We start from the raw sequence: 23,455 nt of genomic DNA on the forward strand, positions 1-23,455 counted from the left end.
TGTAATTTTCTTTTGGGACCTAAGTTTCATGGACTCATAGAATGCATGAGGTTGGATGGGATCTCTGATATTTACTAGCCCAACTTCCTTGCCCTATGCAAGGTCAGCAAGAAGAGGTTACCCAGATCCTTATCCAGTCAGATTTTGAATAGTCAGGAACAAAATGCATGTATAGAGACTACATAATCTTTCTGGGCAACTTCTTCCACTGTTAAATCACCCTTAGAACAAGCAATTTTTTTTTCTTTATAAGGGATTTCTTGTATTTCAGTCTATGCACATTCCCTGTTGTCCTTTCATTAGATATGACTGATTGGCTCTCTCTTATTTACATCCTTCCACAAGATGTAAACATTGATACGATCCTCCCCAGGCCTTCTCTTCCCCAAAGTAACCAATCCCAATTTTCTCAGCCTCTCTTCATATGTCAGATGCTCCACTGCCTGCTTGCCTAAATTAGAGTTCCAGCAGTTTGTTGATGAGGACGTGGCAGGAGACAGTGTTGGAAGCCTTACTGAAGTCAGATTAAGCCACGTCTACTGCTCCACTCACCCACCAAGCCAATCATCTCACCATAGAAAGCTACCAGTTTGCTTAAACGTGAAATCAGGACGAAGAGACTCCACACGGTATTGCCACATACATCTCAGCAGATCACTGAAGTAGCTTTTCTGTCACCTTGCTAAAATGCTTTCTAAATTTAGATTCATAACATATGCCACTCACAATAAAACTACCACTAACTAACATCTAATGCGTATCAGTTATGCTGCAGTAGATCTTGCTACTGCCAGACAGCCTCTGTTAAAGGATCTTCAAATGAGGATGTTTCAGTTAAATATAGGGTGTTGTATGGAAAGATTTGGAGATCAGAGTCCCTATTCTACCACAGAATGATGGCAGAATTGACTCTGATCTTGATTTGCTCATGGGTCTCTGTACTGACCTGGTAGCTATTTTTAGTCTCCCTAATAAATCCAGCAGTTGGTGTCATCTCCAGATCATTTATTTTTGTGTCTGTGAAGAAACAGGATGATACTTGAGAATTAATTTCACATGGATCTTTGAATCTCAGACAACCTATTGTAGGAATTTGGTCCACAAAACAGGAATATGTTTTGTAGTGAATCTGAACTTGAGTGAATCTGCCTTTTCCCATCTTGCAATTGCAGTGAAATAAAATACCTGCTTGGCAACAGCTCTGGGAGTTAATAAAGTTTCTGTGGTAAACTATGAGAAGCCCAAGAATTTCAAACTGAAGTTATTGCACCAGTAACTCAGAAAAGCAATTCCTAAAACTCTTGGCACATTTATCCAGAGGGTTAGCGGTAGCACAGAAATGGAAATCATTGTTGAGAGCCACTGCGTACTTGGAATTAAAACCCATCAGTCTTCTGAAACTGAGGAAAACAATTTTTGTGACATACAGATGCTTCTGTAGTTCATAACAAAAATTCAATCTAAACTTTTTTTTTTACCCTGTTTGTACGGAAATTCATATCCTCAATCCTTGTAATATACCTAACTTGAGATGACACCAAAAGAAATAATGCACAGAGAAGCTAGGCATTTAAAATACTTCCAGTGCTTCATTTTATTTAATTTCAGTAAAAACAGAATGATCCATTTGCGTGAGGGGGATGGGAAAGGGAGAGAGGATGACAATATCATCTTCTGAAGCTGGAACCTGAAGCAAAAGAGATGAAATGCAGAAAATGAAGATAACTGTAAAAGATGCATAAAACTTAGAAGTCTAGTTTCAGTGTTTTTGCTGAAAAGGGAGGGAGAAAGAGACCTAGTAAACCACAAAAAGCAAACCTACAAAAACAAACAAAAAACCCCACAGTGTTTGCTCTTCAGAGCTGAGAGTTGAACAATTAGCTGTCATCAGTGTCTTTATGCAGTCCTTGCTTAAGGACTTTTATTGAGATCTTTAAAATACCTGTTGGCACCTTCCTTGCCTGATGGGAACTTTGTCATATGGAACAGAGTGTAGTGACACTGCTATAATCCTGCTGAGATAAAAAGCGTGTCTACCTCCGGCACTAAGAAAAGCCTCCTAGCTATTAGAGGTATAGGGTCAGTGGTTTGGGATGGATCCTCCCTTGCAGCAGGCACAGATATTTGTTGGTTGGTTGGTGCAAATGGCACAGCAAGGGAAGGGCAGGGAAGAAGCACACACAGGTACACACATATGTTGTTGTTCCCATTTGGAAGTGTGTCTTAGCTTGATAACATCCAAATTTTGGCATACTTCTGGGGAAAGAGGTGCTTTGTTATACTACACTGCGTAGCTTCTTTTGTTCAAAACTATGTTGCAGTGGGCTTCTCCGTCCCGTAAGTCGAATGCATTCTTGTGTACAGCCCACACAGTCACAAACCAATGGTGGGTGGTAGTCGTACTTGGTAAGGAAACATTTGAGCTTCAAGAGGATATTGGAAAAGAGCAATGAAAAATCTGTTGCCCCCAACCAATTATGTTAACCAGAAATAGTCTTCCACAAAAATACTTGATATTGGGTACTTGAAAGCAACTTCAGGAAACACAGTGAGTTTTTGTTCTCATCTTTAAAACTGCAGCTGGAGCTGTAAAGAGCATTTTCTAGTAGGTTTTATTAGACACCCGTTTTCTTGTTTTTCTCCAAGTACAGCATGCTAAAAAAGAGATCTCTGTGTGTGTGTGTGTGTACAGCAGTAGTAGAGAAAACAGAAAAGTGGGTTAGTAGTGACTGAATGGGTTTACAGACAATCTCTCATCTCTGGTCCTGTTTATGGGGAGTGACCAGTGAAACGGGTGATGGACTCTGCACAGCTGCAGGAGTAATGCATGCCTCTCAGAAAGCCTCCATTCACAAATGGTGTCCTCGAGTGTTTTTATTGACAGCCTGCACACGGTAATGGAAAATGAAATGGGCCAGAGAGCATTATCATAGTTACTTTGTTCCATAGTGATTCTATGATTCTATGAGAACTTCCAGGGTAAACAGATGTCACAATAAAATAAGGACATAAAATTACAATACAATATCCTGGGTTGGAAGGGACCCACAAGGAACATCAATTCCAAATCATGGCTCCACACAGGACCACCCAAAAATCAAATGAAACGTCTGAGAGCATTGTCCTCACACTTCTTGATCTCTGGCAGGCTTGCTGTCATGACCACTTCCCGGGGAAGCCTGTTCCAGAGCTCAACCACCCGCTCAGTTAAGAACCTTTTCGTAACATCCAGGCTGAACCTCCCCTGATGCAGCTTCATGCTGTTCCCTCAGGTGCTATTGCTGGTCACCAGAGAGAGGAGATCAGCACCTTCCCCTCTGCTCCCCCTTTTGGGCCACGATGTGGTCTCCCCTCAGGCTCCTCTCCTCTAGGCTGAACAAACCAAGTGACTTCAGCTGTTCCTCATGCATCTTGCCCTCTCGACCCTTCACCTTCTTTGTTGCCCTCCTTTTGACATGCTCTAATAGTTCTCTTGCAGTATGTTATGTTAGTTTCCAGAACTGTGTCTCCATTCCCTTTCCTTCATTTATTTGGTAGAACTGTTTGTTTGTTTTTAAGGCCAAAACAAAAGAAAAAACAGCAAGGGAAATGACATGTTTTAGGTGGAGTGCTTCCTGTATGGCTAGACACTCCAGCCAGCCACATCAGAAGCAAAGCAAGCTACCTCAACCAGCACCACAGTGATGGGAATTACCATGGTTGCACAAGTCCTTGAGACTGGCTTATTGCCCAAGTCTGACTAATGGCCTTTGCCAGTGAGGAGCAGGGGGAGTGATATCTAGAGAGCATATACATGTGTGCTACAGATTTCACTGCTTACTTTGTAAAGACATTTAAGCTTCTTTGAAACAGCAGGCAGACATCTCTGAGAAGTCCAGGAGCACAGAAGTGCAACAGAAGAGAGCAGTAGTCCATTATTTACTTGGGTTTTCCACATCTTAGCTCTGTGGAAATCTTGGTGCTTAGAAGTTTGCTTTTGCAAAATTCACAGGAGGGGAAGGCACTGACCATGGAGAACCATGAGATGATGGGGGGGGGGGGGAGGGAGGAGGAGGAGGAGAGAGCAAGGTATGGTATGGCCAGCCATATGCAAAGCTGCTTCTCTGGAGGCTTCTGTCCTCGTAAAATAGCCTTTCTAATCATTCTTCTCTGTTCTTTCCCTTTTTGGTATGATGAGTGCAGATGGGTACTGCTTCAAAGGAGAGTTGGACATCTAGAGAAACCGTTTCGGATCTCACTGGAGTATGTTGCTCATGGGAACAAGAGCATAGCGGCCGTGGATTCCTTTGCAATAAAGAACTGCGGTACAGGTAATGTGCCATATTTTATTGTTTCTGGCTCATACTGTTTTGATGCCTTTTTAGAGATGAGCATGATTTCTGTCTGTTAAAGAACCTTCACAGAATTAAAGTTTTTCATTTGATAGGTTACTTAAATATATTTTTTTAACTATTCCATTCCAGATAATATATTTTTTTAATGTTGCCCTAGAAGTTTTTAACTTCTTGAAGGGAACAAGATCTTTTTTTCCCCCTTTTGGAATGAATTTCTAGTAAAATTCAATTTAGGGAAAAGGAGATCAGTACTTTTCCTGGCTTGCCAGATGCATATCCTGACAACTTCACTTTCTGCAGCAGAAAATAGAACAGATGACTGGTTCTTAAACAGATACCTTGGAAGTCATCTTTGGATGTTCCTTGTAACAATTTCAGAGTTGGTTTTTTTTGAACAACTATGGTAGAATTGGTTTTATAAAGTGCTTTGAAAATGTTCCAAAGCAGTCATTGTGAAACTACCCCGAATAGCTTGATACAGTGTGTGGAATTTTAGTAATGGGCAACCTTATCAGGAGTTACCCTTTAAATACAAGCTTCATTATCAATTTAAGTATGTAACTTCAGTGCTTCGTGTCAGAAGCAGCTGTGTTTTAGTTCTACCATCTTTATGGAGACTGTGAAACATACTGAAATCTTTAGCTGGCTTGTCAGTGAAGAATTTTATTGCTTCTAGAACTTAACACCTTTTGTCAATTTCATTTACTTAGAATACTGCTGAGTGACATGTCCTCCTTTTCAGCCTAACTAGGACAGGGAAATCAGTTAAAGAGAGTATATGTTTTTTGGTTATTTACATTACTCTCCACAGAGATCAGTTGTATTAAGGGGTTTATTGCACTGTTCATAGATAAAGATGAAGATCTCTAGGCTCCAGCAGTGAACAGCTTGACCTTGTGCTGAAAGCGCAAGGCATGTTCAGACAGAATGCATCTGCTCTTCTCCTGACATACAAAACACATCTTGGTATATCTGTACGGATGAAAAGAATGTATTTCAACTCTGCAAAACAAAGAAGTAAATGGGAGAGAAGTCATTCATTCCACATTGTTTGGGGAGTATGTTGCAACAAACTGCAGGAATTGTTCAGCTGCTATGAAAGTACATCAACTCTCTTGGGAATGCCTGAAGGAGAGCCATCGGTGACAAGGAAAGGCGCTGTTGGCTGAGTGAAAGGTTCATGTTGTTTTAGTGAGACATTTGATAGAAACTAATACCGATAATGGACACATAAAAACATAGAATCATACAATGGTGTGGATTGGAAGGGATTTTAAAGATCATCTAGTTCTAATCCTCCTTCTAGTGGAAAGCAGGGACACCTTCAACTAGATAAAATTTTGAGCAATTTTGAGATTGCTCTGGAGACTTCTCTGGACAACCTGATACAGTGCCTCACCACCCTCATAATGAATTTCTTCCTAGTATCTAATCTAAACCTACCGTTTGTTAGTTTAAAACTGTTACCCCTTGTTCTTTCACTACATTCCCTGATTAAGAGTCTCTCCCTGTCTTTCCTGTATGCCCCCTTTAAGTATTGGAAGACCATTATAAGATCTCCCTGGAGCCTTCTCTTCTCTAGGCTAAGTAATCCCAACCACCTCCGTCTGTCTTCATAGGAGAAGTGCTCCAGACTTCTGATCATCTCTGTAGCCCTGCTCTGGAGGTGCTCTAACAGGTCCATGTATTTCTTATGCTGTGGGTCCCAGAGCTGAATGCCGTACTCCAGGTGGGGTCTCACTAAAGGGGGAGAATCACCTCCTTTGACCTGCTAGCTACACTACTTTTGATGCAGCCCAGGATATGGCTGATTTCTTGGGCTGCAAGCACACGTTACCAGCTCATAATCAGTTTTTCATTCACCAGTTAACCCCAAGCCCTTCTCCACAGGAAAAGACACAGTTCTGAAGATGACAGAAGTTGGTTGCTGAGGCTATTAAAATATATTGTGAGCATAAGATGGAACAAATGTCCTATTTTGTCTACAGATTTTAGCAATTGGCTACTCTTCTATTCTGTTTACAGTACATGTTATATGAATAATACCACCAGGGAAGAAATCCTTATGTTCATTTTTCAGTTACTTGAAACTGCTATGCCTCCTGCACACAGGTGAAGACTGGGCCCTTTTTACTAGAAAGGAAGTAGTGATGAGCAGCCTATGCTTCACATTCCCCAAGTCCCATCATGTAATTATTCTTGACCAGGTTAGGTTGATAGGAAAAATGAAAATCTTTGCAAGTTGTGGGTTTTCGTTTGTTTGTTTAATGCTCAGGATGAGCCATAAGTGTATTTGGTACATCTCTTACCATTGCTATAGCTCATCACCACCATTCTTCTCACGTACTCTGTCAACCTCCCTACCTTTAATTCATAAAGGGCTTTCTAGCATCTTAAATGGATTCAAGTTTTTAAATGCTTTTGCTTATAGAAAGTTTTCCTGAGGCATGGGGTTAGATTCTGATTATAAAGCTCCTAAAAAGCTCCTTGTACTTTTGCAGGTTTGGGATGAGGCCAGTTAACAGGTAGTGTTCCCTACAGTTCTACATCCAATTGATTTTAAGTTACTATCTTAAATGTGAAGCAGATTGTGTTTGTCAGTATGTAAAACCTAAGTATTGATTGTCTAATTATCTTTCTTACAACGTAATGTTTAATCAAGTGCCGTGATACAAAGCAAAAATATAAAAAATTACAAATTGTAGAGAAGTAATATACTAATTTAATATCAGTTATTTTTTTCCTTTCTACAAGTAATTGGTACTGTGGCATTTGATAGTCAATAGTAATTTCTAGTAATAAAAGTAGAGTTAATTTCCTAAGTAATGTATTGACTTATTAATGATATTTAATGGGTTTCTTACAATTTTATTGCAGTTGGAAATTAATTAGTTTGCTAACTTACTGCCACAAGTCTTAATTAAAGTACCTAAAAGTAAGCACAAGTAAATGATAAAACATTGTTTTACTTAGCAGTGTTTGATTTACCAATTCTAAGTAACTTTTTATGTAAAAGGCATGGAGGTCAAATGCTTCTAAAATGTTTTAAAGGTTTAATGATGCTCCGAGGCTGTTAAAAACAGTTATTTCAGATGCTCACCCTGTCTAAGAGGAAGCACTTAGCTTTCAAGTTTTCAAGCTTAATAGGCAACATTAAAAATATATTTATTTTGAAGCAGGGAGAGAATATATGTTGTTGATTTCTAAAGTTAATACTACTGTCCACTCAGCAATAGCTTTTTCAGGAGACACTAAAAGTACATAGAAATACACTTCGCACCGTCAGAGCTAGTAAGTAGTTCTGTAGTGATCTTGTGGTTGTAATAATGCATGCAAATTTCTGAAAGTTGAAGTTAAGGTTATACGAAAAGTAAAAGCCTGGATCCAAAGCAAAGGACTTCTCAAGAAAGGGTAGGTTTTGGAGACCTAGAGGTGATTTTACTGGGAAAAGAGATAGTGAGGGAAGAGTAAGGAATACGGGCTTGAAAAACATGTGAAGAACGATGAGCAATTGCCAGGAAGGGACAGATCATTTTTGTTTAAAGGAAGCTAGAGAATTGCCTTTGGCATTAATGCCAAAATTAAGGAACTTAAGACAGAGGATAGATCCAAAGTAAATTGAAGTCATTGAGAATTATTCCATATGTTTGGATTATGTCTCAACTATCCTTCATTTAAAAAAAATAAAAAGGCAGATTGGCTGCATTTTCCTTGGAGTGGCCTATGCTATTTATAAAGTTTCAGTGAGCTTGTTTTCCTTTGGATCTAATAGCACGAATTATGCATTTGGAAGAGCTTTCTTATTTTTAAAATATTTGCCTCCAAATGCATTCTTCACCACTTTCTTCACCATTCACCTCTTCTCCCCATGAGGCAAGACTGATTATTCTGATCTCAGGCTGTATACCAAAAACCACCTCTATACTGGAAGTGTTTTAATCCTTTAGAGAACTAATGTTGGAGAAAAAATGCCTTAAAGATGAGAGTGTGGTGGCTGTAGAGAAGTTAAATCATTTGAAGGTAATTCCAAAGTGAAAATTATTTCACTTGTGGTTTGTGCCCATTTAAGTAAAATAAATTTAATACGTTTGTAATGGGATTTATCTCTGTTTTCATTTTTCCTTTTAATCTTTTAAAAATTAAGTTATAGTATCTAGGAATAAAAAAAAAAAATAAGCATTTTTAGTCTTAATATTGCTTCTATAAAAAGGCACAGTAACTCTGTTAATTGTAGAACGTTTAAGAGTAATCAATTAGTGATTATGCATTTCTGTTGCTGACTGCAAGCACTTGCTTATTGTAGAGCAGAATTTAGACAGTGATGGTTAGTTATATTAAATGATTCAATGTATTTAAAACATCAGTTTACTCACCAAAGAAGGGAGAGATGAACCTGAATGTCTAAAGAATTTGATTTTCCTAAGTCTGCCGTGCCAGCCTGTTGGTGAATGAGACCTAGTCTTCCGTTGTTTTACTCAATAATCATCTGATTATATATATGTATCTATAATATATATATTTGAGATATGAGGAAGGAGATATAAAGAAATCCTTTAAATGGTGTAATAATGCTCATAAAACTGTTTTTAAAATTGATGCGCTCATATAGAAGGTAAAAAGACTGGAATCTGCCACAGAAAGACTGAACGTGAATGTTTCTTATACAGAGTTACTGTCCTAACCAAAGTGGACAGGTTCCTCTGATTCAAAAGGTTAGGTGATCTGGGTTAAGAAACAAAAATGAGAAATCTCAACTTGTAAAATTCAAATCTTGAATTATCAAAAGAGAAGGTACTGGAAGGTACCTGCTCTTAAGAGGTACTGGAAACTACTTGGGAGACATGGCCAATCCCTCAGTTCCTCCTGTAAATGTTGGCAGTTGTGGGTGCTAAGTACTTTTTAACGCCTTCAAGAATTGGCTGATACATTATCTTTATAATGCTGTGTATGATTTTTATCCTGACCTTCTCCCTTAATTAAGGCTTATTTCGACGGGGGAGCCATTGACCCAGTGAAGGAAAATGAACTCTGTAATCTGCTTTCCCCAAATTGAACTTATTTTTATTACTATTAATTGCTGCCACTTAGTTCTTGTGATGTTTTAATTGTTTGGATTTATTGAAACAATCATAGGATTCACTGTACTCACCTGAGAAATAGGGAGGACAATTATAATTTATGGATGACCCAATGACTTTAAACCAGTGTTACTCCACATTCAGAGATTTATGCAAGCCAATCCAGTGTGTAAGCAGATAACAGTCTATTTCTCCCTTTCTCTTTCTGCAATAAAGTACTGCATTTTCAAAATACTGCCAGCCTATAACAGAGGGCATACAGAACCCTGATTTTACTAAAACAAAGTTAAGGACAGGTTTACTTGAAAATTTACTGAAAATTTTCATGATTTTGTCTGAAAATTTGCATGAAATTTTCTGCCACCTGGAGGAAAGGTTGAGATTTGACCAAGACTGATGATGTTTAAAGATGTTAAGGCCCTGCTATGCAACCTGATTCATGTTAACGAACAAAAGAGTAGTCTTTGAGAAGAGATGAAAGGCAGTGGGGAAGCTGAGGAAGTCAGAACAGAAGAGGGAGATGATCAAGCAAAAAGGAGTTGGGCTGAGTGAGCAAAAAACAAGCGAGAGAGGGAGAGGTGAAGAAAGGAAAGGTGGTGACCAGTAGCTCTGAAAACAAATGACAGGGTGTCAGGCAGGTAGAACTGGCCTAGATGGTGGAAATGATTAAGAAGTTTGACCTGTTAGAAAGTGATAAAAATAAATGATCCAATTAATTAATAAGAACAATCAAAGTTAATCAGATAGGCAACCAGGCTGAACTAACTTGATGGATAATCTGTTACAAGGCCGCACAGGGAAAGAAACCAAGTGAGACTGAGGGAGATTCAGTGAACTGTGAAAATTGATGAAATACAAAAGAATTTATCAATTAATGTTTAAAATAATCAAATGAGAAGACAAATGTGTTTAGGTGGAAGTTGGTCCCCTTTTCTGGCATGACTCATAGGTATCAAACACACCAATAAGGTACTACTGCACTGTAGTGGTGCAATGCATAGAGGATTGAAGGACAGAGTAACTCCTCTTTCTTTACTACACTAAAGTGTTCTTTAGATTTTGGCTCAGGGCACTTCTACATTTTGGGTCTTATTTTCTGAAGTATTTGAGCTGAGCTCGTTTTCTCTGTCTAAGACATCTCGTTACTAATCTGCCCTGTCTGACCCTTCCCTTTTCTCGTACAAAACTTTCCTTCTGCCTCAGGGAGTCCAGTTTGCTTTGTACTGTCCAATTTCTGCACAGATTATTCCAACTAGCTTTCTTAGCAAACCAATTGCTGAACCAATGCCACAGACGTTGCTTGGTAGTTTTGTGCTGTGTCTAGTGTGAGAGAGATGTGGCACATTAGTGTCAGCAGTGATGGATACAGTAAAGTAGGCATTCTGCGATAGAACAACTAAAACCAAAAGCCCAACCTTGTAATTCTGAGTCGGTTTCATAATGCATAACTAGAAATGCCAGCTGACAAAACCAGATGTGTCGATTTTTTTTCTTGAAAAAATTAAGAATCTGTAATGTGGGGCCACAGTTTTCTGAAAAGGAGTATATACCCCTTCAACAAAGCAGACTTCTTCATGCTGTATTTGGAAACTCACAACCAGTAGCTGTACATCCGATCATTAAACCTGTGTGTTGTCATTCTTTTGTTTTGAAGTCATGGAAGAAGTTGGGGAAAGAGAGGAACTTTCAAAAGCTGCCAAGTGACTTAGGAGCACAAATTAATGAGAACTGTGTTCCTTAGTCCCCCAGGGTTTTCCAAAAATTCCATCATTACTGAATTGCACTGAGGCTTGCCTTCCACCTGTGACGGTGTGAAAGGAAAGTCTATACACTCTGGAAGCAGTCTTAAGGAGTACCGCCATAAATGAGGCATACAATGCTTCTATGAACTGAGAATTTGAAAGCCCTGCTAGTAAGACACATTGATCCAGAAGTTACACACAGATGGTAAGATCTTAAAAGACTATTCAGGTTTTATTGCACGAAAGAAATCTTAAGAACTGAAATGCAGAAGTTTTGTACCACTGGGAAGCTGCAAGAACCTAAATGAGTCAGCTGGATTCTGGGTCCAATTCCAGACTGAAGTTTATTGTCCACGGGGCATGACTGATGGAGCAGCAGCAAATTTGTAAGCAAAACAAGGTTTAGAAATGCTTTTCAGATTTACAAGGAAATATAATTTAGTCAGCTCTTACAGAGAGATTTATCATGTTCCAAAAATTATATCAGTGTTGGATTTTTCATTTGATGTGAATAGAGATGAACAAAGCAACTATTTTAATATCTTAAAACTTTGAGGGTGAGAGGCAACCTATCCATTTTTGTGAGATGATGGATTGTGGCATACTGTGATCTAAGCTGTTCTGGTTGATTTGTGTGAGCCACAATCTGAAGTAAATGATTTTGCAGAGACTGCAGCACTGAATATTCCATGCACTTATGCCCAAGCTATATAGTGGATTTTTAAGATGTCATTTAGAGCTGCAAGCAACAACTGCATAAATCCAGCACAATGGTATACAGTACAAAACAGGATGAATATGAAATGGAAGAAATTATATTTCTGTAATAATATCAGTGTTAATGTTCGTTTATAGGAAGTCATTGTTGACTCCTTAATCACCTCATGGAATAACTGTGGATGTAAATGTATTTACGGACATAAGTTGATATTAATGACACCAGAATGGAAAAGGAGCAATCACTCTAAGATCAGGAACAGTAAGTGCAGGGTTTTGGCAATGGTGTCAACTCATCAGGCATTTTATGGTACACATCAGTAACAAAACAGTAGTAAAGTGACTTATGTGTCTACAGAAATTGCCATGTGGCTTAGACAGCAAAGTACCTCAAGTATGTACTGCATGCAAGCTATTCCATCAAGTAAAGAAAGTAAAGTGAGTAACTGAAGTCACTTGGGTAAATCTGCTAGTGGAAGTTGTAAAGCGTGTTGCTCATTGGTCATTGTTGGAGTTTTGACCACTTGCGTCAGCTGAAGTCCCTGTGTATTTAAAAACTTTTGAAAAAGGAGAAACCTAACAATTTTGGTAGGAACAATACTGTTTTTGACCTCCGTCTTGTCATTTCATGTTTCTTCACAGCCGACAGAAGAGTTTGGTTTAAATTATAGCTGTTCTTTCGTTGTTTGTAAAGGAGGCAAGAGCTGATGCTTAGTGTTTGGATTGTACATATTACTATAAAGTTTTATACATTTTTTAAAAAACAGATCACAGAATACGTTTTTGAGAAGCGTATTTTCTAAAAATATAGCTTACTACTAATGAAAGCAAATGAGAAACCCAAAATAACTGTTTCTGTGGTATGCCATAAAAAGGTCTACTCTGAGATATATTTAACCTGTTCATCTTCACACAGAGTGCTTTGCTGTGGTCCTTCTGTTTTCCTCAAATTTTACCTTAGGAGCATCTCCAACTTGCTCTGCTCCCGAGTGAAATCAAGCAACTTGTCTCATTTGGACAAGCCCGTTCCTCCTTTTTACCTCTAGTCATAAAACATTCCTGCCTCTCTAATCTCATAATGCAACCTTTAGGGCAATTATTATTCCGTTATAAATGTATATTTTAGCAAGTAGTATCTAACTTATTTTTTGATCTGTAGAGTGCCATCTAGTTTGTGACTTCATGTAGTTTGCCATAAATTAAAATCAATGTGCTTCTGCTTGCTTCTTCTGTTACTAGCAGTTACAGACATCAGCAGTGTCCATAAAGCATTACAGTGTCTTTCTCAAGTATAATAGCAGTCAGTACACTCCCTGGTTTATATTATTTTTTGTCATTTCAAGTACAGAGTACATTCTTTTCCTGTACAATTAATGTAATTGTCAAAACAAAACCGAAGTGTGTTGAAGGAGGATGTCACCAAATGGAAGTCAGTTTCGCAAGTTCACTCCTTCTATACTGCAACCACACAGCAATACTGTTCTGCAAATACTACAGAGGAGTTTATTACTTTTTCCATTTATTCATATTGCTATACAATCTGAGAGCATTACTAACAGGTGTGTCTGGTCTGTGCTGTGCACTGAGTACAAGCAAGGACAAAGAAATCAGATTGTAAATACCTTAATGCAAGTAGTAAGGCAAGCGTCAACAGAAGAATAAAGATGAGCAAAGCCCTTTGGCTGGGCCACAGTGAGTGAACATTAGGTTAGCTGACACCTGGGATGGAATTAGATGGGAGGAAATGGAAGCAATTTTAAATGTCCCTTTCATCAGTCTTAGAAATGAGAGAGAAATAGTGAGTGAGCAGAATCAAGCCATTTGTGGCAGTAACAATAACCAACAATTTACTGGGGTATCCATAACAAGTTTAAATTGAAGTACTTGGCTAATGGAACAGGAAAGAGCAGCACTGCTGTAAGCTTTGAGTTTTCAGTTAATGCTAGACATCGCCTAAGCTGTAACTGTGTTGGTATAATTGAACACTGTCTCTCGAGAATCTTCTTATAAAATTGCACTTATTTTGATAGTTACTCAGGCAGAGAAGTTGATCATTGCAAAGCTTCATTGTATGCCTAAGAAGCTTTCTGTACTTGTGGGGGTTTTACCCAGTATCAATTGTTCATAAAGAGTGCATAGGAAAAGCATTAGGTGAAGTAAACATGATTTCTTTTCCAGTTTACAAAGCCAAGCAATGGAGTTGTCCTTTTCTCCATATTTCTTTGTCTTCATAGTATACAGGAGGCCTCTTTTTAATGTCTAAATGTTGCTGATGTTGGCTTTTTTTTTTTTTTTTTTTTAATTTTGTCTTTTGGAATTTGAACAAAGGCCAAAAAACATTTCGGGTGAATAGGAGACTAAAAAATCTCCTGGACTCCTGTTTGCAAAGCTTATTTCCAAGCTGTTCAGCATAATTCTCAGTTTAGACCTCAACTGGGCATAAAATCTGTATAATAAGCCAAACATCTAATTCACAGTATCACAGGATTCATCTCCCTAGTCAAGATTTAGTTCAGACATTCAGATGCTTCGTTGTATGAAGTTAGACAATGTCGTATTCATCTTCTGTGACTTCAGCTGTCTGAAAGTTAGGCATCATGACAAAGCTAGTCTCTAGGGTCCCTCTATAGTCAACAGAGAGAAAAAGAGGCACTTCAGAGAGCAATTCATTCTACCTTTAGCATCATAGCATCATCAGAGTGTCAGAAAGGGGACAATGCTTTGCTTGAAGAATTGTAGCCTAGAATTTCTAACAGAATTCTCCTTCTAAAGCCAGTGGATGCTTTAGTACCCGTTATCTATAAAGTCTGTCCACTGATTCCTCACTTTTGAATGAAAAGCATCAGGTAAGGAATCATTAACAAATAGATATTCCTCAATGCTCACTGGTTAGCATGCTAGATAAATCATTCTATACTAATTATTTTTTAGTAGGAGTTTTTTATTGAAAGTCTCATAGGATAAACCCTGAAAAGACTAGCAAGAATACGATATAATGCTGACATTGACAATACAGGTTTCATGCATGCAGCATTGACAAGATGCTTCCAGTCAGACTTAGACTGTCTGGGCCTGGTAAAAACAGACAAGCAAACAAGCACCAGCTATGCTGGGAAACCTGTGTAAGTTATAAATATAAAGCCAGATATTACGCTTGGGTTTTAAACTGTGATGCCCTCTGTAAATGTTTTATGCATGGGTCTAGAAAATAAAGTATACTTCTGAAAAAAGCAAGCAAACAACAAAAAAACAGTCACACTGAAGAACATAAGAACATAGAAGTGGTTTGTCAAAAGTAAAGTGGTTGTTGGTAGAACCAGAGCTACACCAAATACTTTCTAATGCAGCCTTGTAGATCACATTGCATCTCTGCATCAACACAAAATCATTTACATGTAAAAGCTTTGTTTTTTGTTGAGCACATTCTTAGAATCATAGAATGGCTTGGGTTGGAAGGGACCTTGAAGATCATCTAACTCCAACCCTCCTGCCAGAGGCAGGGATGCTACCCACTAGATCAGGTTGGCCAAGGCCCCATCCAGCCTGGCATTGAACACCTCCAGGGATGGGGCATCCACAGCTTCTCTGGGTACCTGAGTCACCTGTCCAAGCCATGGGCTGCCAGCTTCTACAGGAGAATACTATGGGAGACCATGACAAAGGCCTTGCTGAAGTCTAGGTGTACTATGTCAACAGCCTTTCCCTCATCCACCAGGCGGGTCACCATGTCATAGGAGGATATGAAGTTGGTCAGGCAGGATTTACCTTTCATGAACTGTGCTGGCTGGGCCTGATACCCCGGTGGTCCCACATACATTGCATGGTTGCCCTCAAGATGACCTGTTCCATCCTTTCCTGGCACCAAGGTCAGGCTGACAGGCCTGTAGTTCCCCTTATAAACTTTCTTATAGATGGGTGTCACATTAGCAAGTCTTCAGTCATCTGGGATCTCTCTGAATGACCATGACCGCTGATAGATGATGGACAGCGGCCCAGCAATCACATCTATGAACTCCCTCAGCACCCTCTGGTGGATCCCATCTGGCCCTATGGACTAGTGACAGTCCAGGTGGAGCAGTAGGTCTCTAACTGTTTCCACCTGAACTGTGGGGAGTTTCTTTGATGCAGCCCAGGCCTGGTGAGCTGCAAGCACACACTGCTGGCTCATGTCAAGCTTTTTGCCCACCAGAACCCCCAAGTCTCTCTCCACAGGGCTGCTCTCAATGAGTTCTTCTCCCAGTCTCTACTCCTGTCTGGGATTGCCCCAACCCAGGTGCAGCACCTTGCACTTGGATTGGTTGAACCTCATGCAATTCACGCGGGCCCACTTCTCCAGCCTGTCCAGGTCCCTTTGGATGACATCCCTTCCTTCTTTGGTATCAACTGCACCACTCAGCTTGGTGTCATCTGCAAACTTTCTGAGGGTGCACTTGACCCCATCATCTATGTCATTGATGAAGATATTGAAAAGCACAGGTCCCAATTCCTTTATGGGAGACCTCACCAAAGGTTTTTTGAAAAATCTACCAAAATTGAGTTGCATTTGGATGTTGGATCCCATGTTACTTTCTACAGAGGGCTAATAGAAGATCCACATTGTTTTTCAATTACTTCCTTACCAGTAGATGCAATTCCCTCTCTTGCATTATCTTGCTTATTTGTATTACCCCTGTGAATGACTGTCACTTCTGTTTAAGCAGAACTGGTAACTCAATCCCTTAATAAAGGCCTAAGCAACATCACTTCTAAAAGAGGTTAAGATCTTTGTATTATGTGCAGCATTTGCCTTGAACCTTAATTCATCTTACTTCTGCATGGATATCTGGTTACATTCAGGAATTAGTCATTTCAAATCCAGTTCTTTGAGATCATTGAGTTCTCACCTAAATTTTAACTGACAGGACACATCTTTGACATGATGTGCCATTAAGAATCACGGCAGGGAATTAATATTCCATTATGTTAGTATAGTCAATGTGTCTTCTTTATCAGGAAGATATAAAAGAAAAAGTTGTTTTTTGTTTTTTTTTTTTTTTTTTTTTCTGAAGAATATAAAAAAAAAATTTTTTTTTTTTTTTTTTTTTTTTTTTTTTTCTGGATGTATCATTGTAGCAAGTTTTTGTTGTTGTTGTTTATATGTTCATTGTTTCAATAATTTTAAATACTTCTCTCTGAAAATGATTTCCTATACATAAACACCTTTTTATCTCCAGCTTTAATTTAAAGAAAGGTCCCTCCTGTGTAGTTCTATATTAAGACAGCATTTTCTCTGAACGTGAAGATACCTTCAGCTGTTTTATTCCATTCTCCTTGTTGTAGAAACAGGCTTGAGCTGAATATCTCTAAGCAGGACCAAACTGTGCTTAGAAGTTTTCCAAAAGCTGCAAAGGTAATGGAAGTTGAAAGCCTGATGTTCCTCACTACATCTTCTTTTTAAAAAAATGAAAAAGGGAAATACCCACTCCTCCATAAATTGCCTTGAATGGGATAGTAAGAATATTTTTGTGTGTTAGAATTATTTCACATAGTAGAATGACATCTTTTGAATAGTGACTAGTGCACAGCCACTGTGTTCCTCTACCTTGTTGCACCACTGTATTTTGGCCTTGCTCCTGTAATCTTTAAGCAGGTAACAAGAGTCTGTAAGATGTTTAAATGCAACCCAGAGAGCAAATGCAATTTGAAAATTAGATAAGCTAACATAAAGTCCTCAGGTTGGAAAGAAATGTTGCTCTGGACTCACTTGTCTGAAATAAGTTAGGGAGTACTTGCACATGCCTCTTCCCTTGTGGATCAGAAGGTAAAGCAGTCCTTAACAGATGAAGGCATTCATCTCTCCTGCCACTGCAGCTGGAGGAGTATGTCTGTCTGTTCTCATTGCAGTCCAGTTTAACTCATTAGCATTGACAAAGGGGAGCTGAAGTGTTGCTAAGGCTCAAGCCCTGCACTGCCTGAGAATTGTAGAGGGGAATATCTTTACCTTGTGAATTTCTGCCTGTATATATGAAAGTAGCTGGGGTCTGTTAATTGACAGAGAGTAGGATCCGTAAAATACAGAGAGAGAGACTATGACTTGTTTCCAGTTGTTGGGCCAAATATTTGTTATGGATCTCAGGTCCCTTCTGTGGCATTTCTTCCTGCAATTTCTTCAAGAAGCAGTTCTTCGTTGTACTAAGTATCAAAGAAGAACTCAGAGACAGGCATTTTTGGAGAGTACCTTTACAAAGCATCTCTGTCTTCAAACGTGTCCACCAAAGAGAAGCTTAGATTCAGACTTGGTGCTGGTAGAATTCTATTACAATCTCCACCACAATGAAAAGCAATTTTCCCTTGACTTTGGGAAATTTGAGCAGTTCTAATAGTGTCGGGTACTCCAGAGATAGTCTGGAAGTCATTCTGGTCAGAAAATGAAAGTCTCTGCTCATGATCTCAAAACTGTAATATGTACTCGGTGCTTCACCTACAGAAAATTTAATAACTTAGCTTCCAGAATTGACACCATCTGCATATATTGCTGAGTGAAGTTAGCAATTTATATCATTGCATTTGTTAGTACCTAATTTACTGCATTAATCAGTGAATGCCAAACAGGTTTGCAGATTGCATGTAGATCCCTTTAATCTGTCACCTTAATTGTCAGTGACATTTTTAATGTTGAGTTTCCATTAACTATTTTCCATACTGTCACTCACTGAGAAAGCAAAAGCAGAGCAGTATGTCTTTAGTGCTCATGAGAAACTGAGTGAACCAATGGTTGTTTTTCACATTGGAATCATGCAAATCTGAGGTTCCCTCAGTGAAACCTGTATTTAGCCAATATTTGCATTTTTTAATAAAATGGAGAGATTGTTTTCAATCACATCAGCCCTAACATGGTAAACAAATTTCCTCTTTGGTGCAGTGTCTGAGTGATTAGATTTCAGGGGACTGGACCAAGCTGAAATGATCCACGGCCTCTTCAGACAGTTGCCCCAACAGCATGTGGTAATGATTCCGGTGATTCTGTCATCCTCACTATTGCAATTAGCATTTACTGATACAATCAGTATAGCCTTCCACTTCAGAGCTTCCATGTGTTACAAAAGGGATATGCAGTGTCTCTATTTTTATTCTAGGTTTGTTAAAAATGCAAATTGAGTGACACAAAACTGAGCAAAATTCTGGTCAAATTTAGTACGTATTTTGAGAAAAAAAAAAACATAAGGGAAGAAACAGTAAATTTTAACACCTTTTCCTTTTTATTTTATTTTATTTTTTAATTATGAAATATGTTAAAAGGCATAAATGAAGATTAAATATCCAAAATGAAGCAAATTTTTATTTTATTTTTAAATAATAATAAATATTTTATTACAGGTCAAATAAAAGATTCTAGACTAATGCTGAGCAAACGTTTTCCTTTTTTAGGGGTCATTTTCATTTCAGGTAAGCTCTTAAAAATTAGATATTTTTTCTGTGCAAGGAAAAATATGCTATTCATGCAGCTCTATTTCTAAGCAACAGGGAGACACATAAACCCCACAAGGTGTAATTTCTTTCTGGCACAGGCAATGAAATGGAAGCTTGAAGAAGTGAAAAGACTTGTCCAAGGTCATAGCATAAGAGCCAGTTTAGGAATCCTGATGGTCAGATTGTTTATTTGATAAGCAGGTGGCTGGCTAGCAATTCAAGGCCGCTACACACACAAATAGAGTGGTGGTTTGAAGTACCTCAAAAAATGATGTTGGGTTGCTGTGTTTTCGCTGTTTTGCACGCAGTCCTTGGTTATATACTTCTTTTGTCCCTTTCTTGGGTATTGGGAAAAGGATGACAGGCTTCTTGTTTCTGCGGATATGCTGGAGGAGGTGATTACTTAGTCATGGTCTACCTGGAAGAAACCTAGTGACTACTGTGATGCATCTTTCACTTGTCAGAGACCAAGATTGTTGTCCAAAGACCCTCCCAGCAGGAGGGTCTGTTCAGAGAATGCAGTGACTAGTACCCATAAAGTTACCCATAAAGACCTCTGAGTTTTCTGATTATGTTACTGCCTGTGGGACAGTGGATCACCGATTTTATCCACATTAGATGCTAGGACGAGGTACTTTTAAAATCTTTGTGGTATCTCATTGACAGACTGTTTAAAATTATATTACTCACCAAAAATGCAATGCTAATTAGATGTGGGATGGGAAGAAGAGCATGGTTAAGGTAGAGTTGAGAGCCTTTACTGTAATTACTGCTACGTAACAGTCCTGCTGATGTTAATCAAGACATCCTTGATAAGGAGGTAGGGCATATTTTTCTGGTTTAAGTACAAATTCCAGGGCAGTTGGTTTTGTTGGTGGTATTTCAATAAAATTCTGGAATGTAGATTCCCTGTTTATTACAGGCAATGTCCCAGTGCTGCAGTGATGTGAATAGTTGTCTGGTGACACTCGTTATAGCTGGTAAGCTGCATCCACATCCCATTAACTGAAAGCCCCAGGACAGATGGAGGTCAGGTATTTTAACTGCTCTCTTTATAAATAAATATACACACACAAACATATATATCACATACCTAACACCTTTGCACTCAGTATAGCTTAAGTGCACCATGGAGGTGATGATGTACAGCTGAAGATGAATGGTAGTACAAGTTCGGAGCAACCTGTGGACCATAGTAAAAAAAAAAAAGGTGTTTGTGCTTCCTAAGATGATTGACCTCACAAAGATTGCAACCACTTAGAGATAAAACTTAATGAAATGCATTCAAAAATTAATCTTAACCATTATTTGGTCTTTCAAATTGATACTTCAAGACCAAATTGTGTTTTAAGTTTAGACACATAAAATATCTTTTAGGTCTCACCTTGTACATTTTATGGCCAAAAGAAAGTTTGGTAGTTCTCTTTTATTTTTAATGTGTTTCTGCTGTTTTTGCAATCATAAAATCAAAGAATAGTTCAGGTTGAAAGGAATCTTAAAGATCATCTAGTTCTAATGCCCTTGCCAATGGCAGGGACACCTCCCACCATGCCAGGCTGCCCAAAGCCCCACCCAGCCTGGCCTTGAACACTTCAGGGATGGAGCATCCACAGCTTCTCTGGGCAATCTGGTCCAGTGACTCACAACCCTCTGTGTAAAGAATTTTGTCCTAATATCCAATCTAAATCTACCCTCTTTTAGTTTAAAGCCATTGCCCCTTGTCCTACCACTATATTCCTTGGTAAAGAGTCCCTCCCCAGCTTTCCTGTAGGCCCCCATTTAAGTACTGGAAGGCTGCAAAAAGGTCATACCAGAGAGAGGCTTCTCCAGACTAAACACGAACTCTCTCAGCTCCTCTGGACCCGTTCTAATGGGCCCATGTCTTTCTTATGCTGTGGGTCCCAGAGCTGGATGCAGTACTCCAGTTGGGGCCTCATGGGAGGGAAGTAGAAGGGGGAAAATCACCTCCCTCGACCCTTCAGCACTTGGTATGATGCAGCCCAGGGCACGATTGGCTTTCTGAGCTACAAGTGCACACTGCTGGCCCATGTTCAGATTTTGTCCACCACTAAGTTCTTCTCCATGGGGCTGCTCTCAATCGCCCAGCCTGTATTTATGTTTGCCACAGAACATGCCAGAAGACGGTAGTGCCTGAAACCCAGGTGGTTTTCTTGTAATGTCATCTCTTCTCGTGTTTTTCTGTTATCTTCAGTACCTACCTCTGCTTACATAGAGCCAATCACTGCATTCTGCTCTGGCATCTGTAGGTTTATTGTCGTTGTTTGTTGTTTTGCTGTAATCATTTCCAATTCGTAAGTTTTTCACATATTGAAGAGTTAGCACAAGACTCTGGCAGAGCCACAGACTACGGCAAGTAGTCCTTCTCCAGGCTTTGTTTGATTTCCAGTGCCATTGACCTTCAGCAACTTTGCTCCTGGGATAATTTCATTGAAGTGTAGCAAGGCCTGAAGTACAGCCTGGCACACAAGAGCAAAGAACTGCTACTTCTCCATCCCTTTTGACTGGCTTCAAAGCACCACGATGCAGGCAGCCTTCAGTGCATTCAGCTGGAAGAATCAGCAGTGAGTCATAGCATCCACCAACATACTGATGTTCAAGGGCATGTAGAGGTAGGCTAACACTGCACTGATGTCCTTTTGCTTCCACAGAACCGAAAGCTGGATAGCCTCCATCCACATTAAGTCTCTCCCAGTGGCAAACCTGTTAATGAGTGACCAATGTTATTGCTCTCCCTCACAGCAAGTGCTCATGTGCAATTTCCTTTTGCTTATGCTTTGAGTTTTTGAGCTATTGCTGTTTTGGTTTTGAACAAAGTGGAAATTTGCTCCTTAACAGAAATTTGTTGCACTTGTACAGTTAGAGTGTCACAGGGATTGGCACGGTGGTGAGTGGTGTGACACAAAACTTTCTTCCCCAGCAAGCTTCTGCTTCTACCTCTAGTAACCATTGCTTTTCCGCTGTGGGGCCACTGCTTTCCACAGAAAAGCGTTTGGCTGTGAGGTGAGCATGCATCACCGTACCCTGCTGAAAGGATCTACGTGCGCATTTGTGATTGTGTTGATTTGCACTATTCCACCTGTTTCCCCCAGCAACTGGTCAGCAGTAAGGCCATAAACCTTAATTTAATGCTGCTGACAGCTAGAGGAGAGATGCTGCTTTAAACAGTTATAGAAGCAGAATTGCATTTTAGAAACGAGAAATATGATTTCTATCTAAAGTGATGTTTGAATGTAGTAAGTGTCATACCTTTATTTGTATTTTTCGTGACAAGGCATACAAATGTACCTCTGCTTACTGTTTTGGCAATGCTAAAAGAGTATGCCTGAGAGATGACTGAGATGATGCTGTTGCAGGATTGAGAGAGAGGTTACATCTGACCACAGTGGAGTCAGTACTTGATGATCCAAGCAGTCTTCTCCAGTCTCTCACTTGTGTAACTTCTTTCTTGCATCTGGGCAACTTCAGTGCAAAAGATAGAGATTGGAAGAGGAATCAGAGTTAGCCCGGTTTTGGCAGTTCATGATCTCACGTCATTATTTGGAATTGGTTGCTGCATGCAACAAATCCACCATTGGGTTGTGCCTGGCACTAGGGAGTCTCACTGGGCAAAAACAAACTTCAGTAATTTGAATGGATTTGAACCCAGTCTTCTAAGAAGCAAAATGTGAAAGATCACACGTATTTTCTATCTGATCAACTGCTACTGGTTTACCCCCCAAAAAAAGCATGCACTGTTTTCATGTCCTGTATCTCGGTTTTATTTAAATCAGTTCTATGTCTGATGTTGAGGCTGGAGCAATGTTAAATCTGCTGCTGTTGTCTATAAATAAGCTTTGCCATCTTAGCCACTTCATGATTCTGTCAGAGTCTGCTGCATGTGGCAAGAGCGTTCTTCTTCCAGTGAGCCAGCGGTCAGCCCATGAGCATGGGAACATGGCGAAGGTTGTTGGCTGATAGGAGCTGGTCTCTAAGCCCATTCAGACCTGGAAAAGTCTGATGGAAATGGCAGAGTTAATAGGAGAATTTGGAGCCTTTGGTTCTTCCATCTCCAATATCTGTATTTTGAAAAATTCACAGAAAATCAAAGAAAAGATTTTGCTGGGGTTTTTAAATT

General features: G+C 39.3%; 1 protein-coding gene across 2 annotated transcripts in view; it reads left to right on the top strand.

Annotated features, from left to right (window-relative positions):
- The window catches only part of ALK (ALK receptor tyrosine kinase), a 296,490-nt gene that overhangs the window by 189,686 nt on the left and 83,349 nt on the right, over positions 1-23,455 (top strand). For both annotated transcript variants that reach the window (XM_035322364.1, XM_035322365.1), the window contains exon 5: positions 4,183-4,310. In XM_035322364.1, the coding sequence (XP_035178255.1) occupies positions 4,183-4,310 (128 nt within the window). The remainder of the gene's footprint in view (positions 1-4,182; positions 4,311-23,455) is intronic.

The sequence above is a fragment of the Oxyura jamaicensis genome, chromosome 3 (assembly GCF_011077185.1).
Source record: "Oxyura jamaicensis isolate SHBP4307 breed ruddy duck chromosome 3, BPBGC_Ojam_1.0, whole genome shotgun sequence".
NCBI classification, from domain to species: domain Eukaryota; kingdom Metazoa; phylum Chordata; class Aves; order Anseriformes; family Anatidae; genus Oxyura; species Oxyura jamaicensis.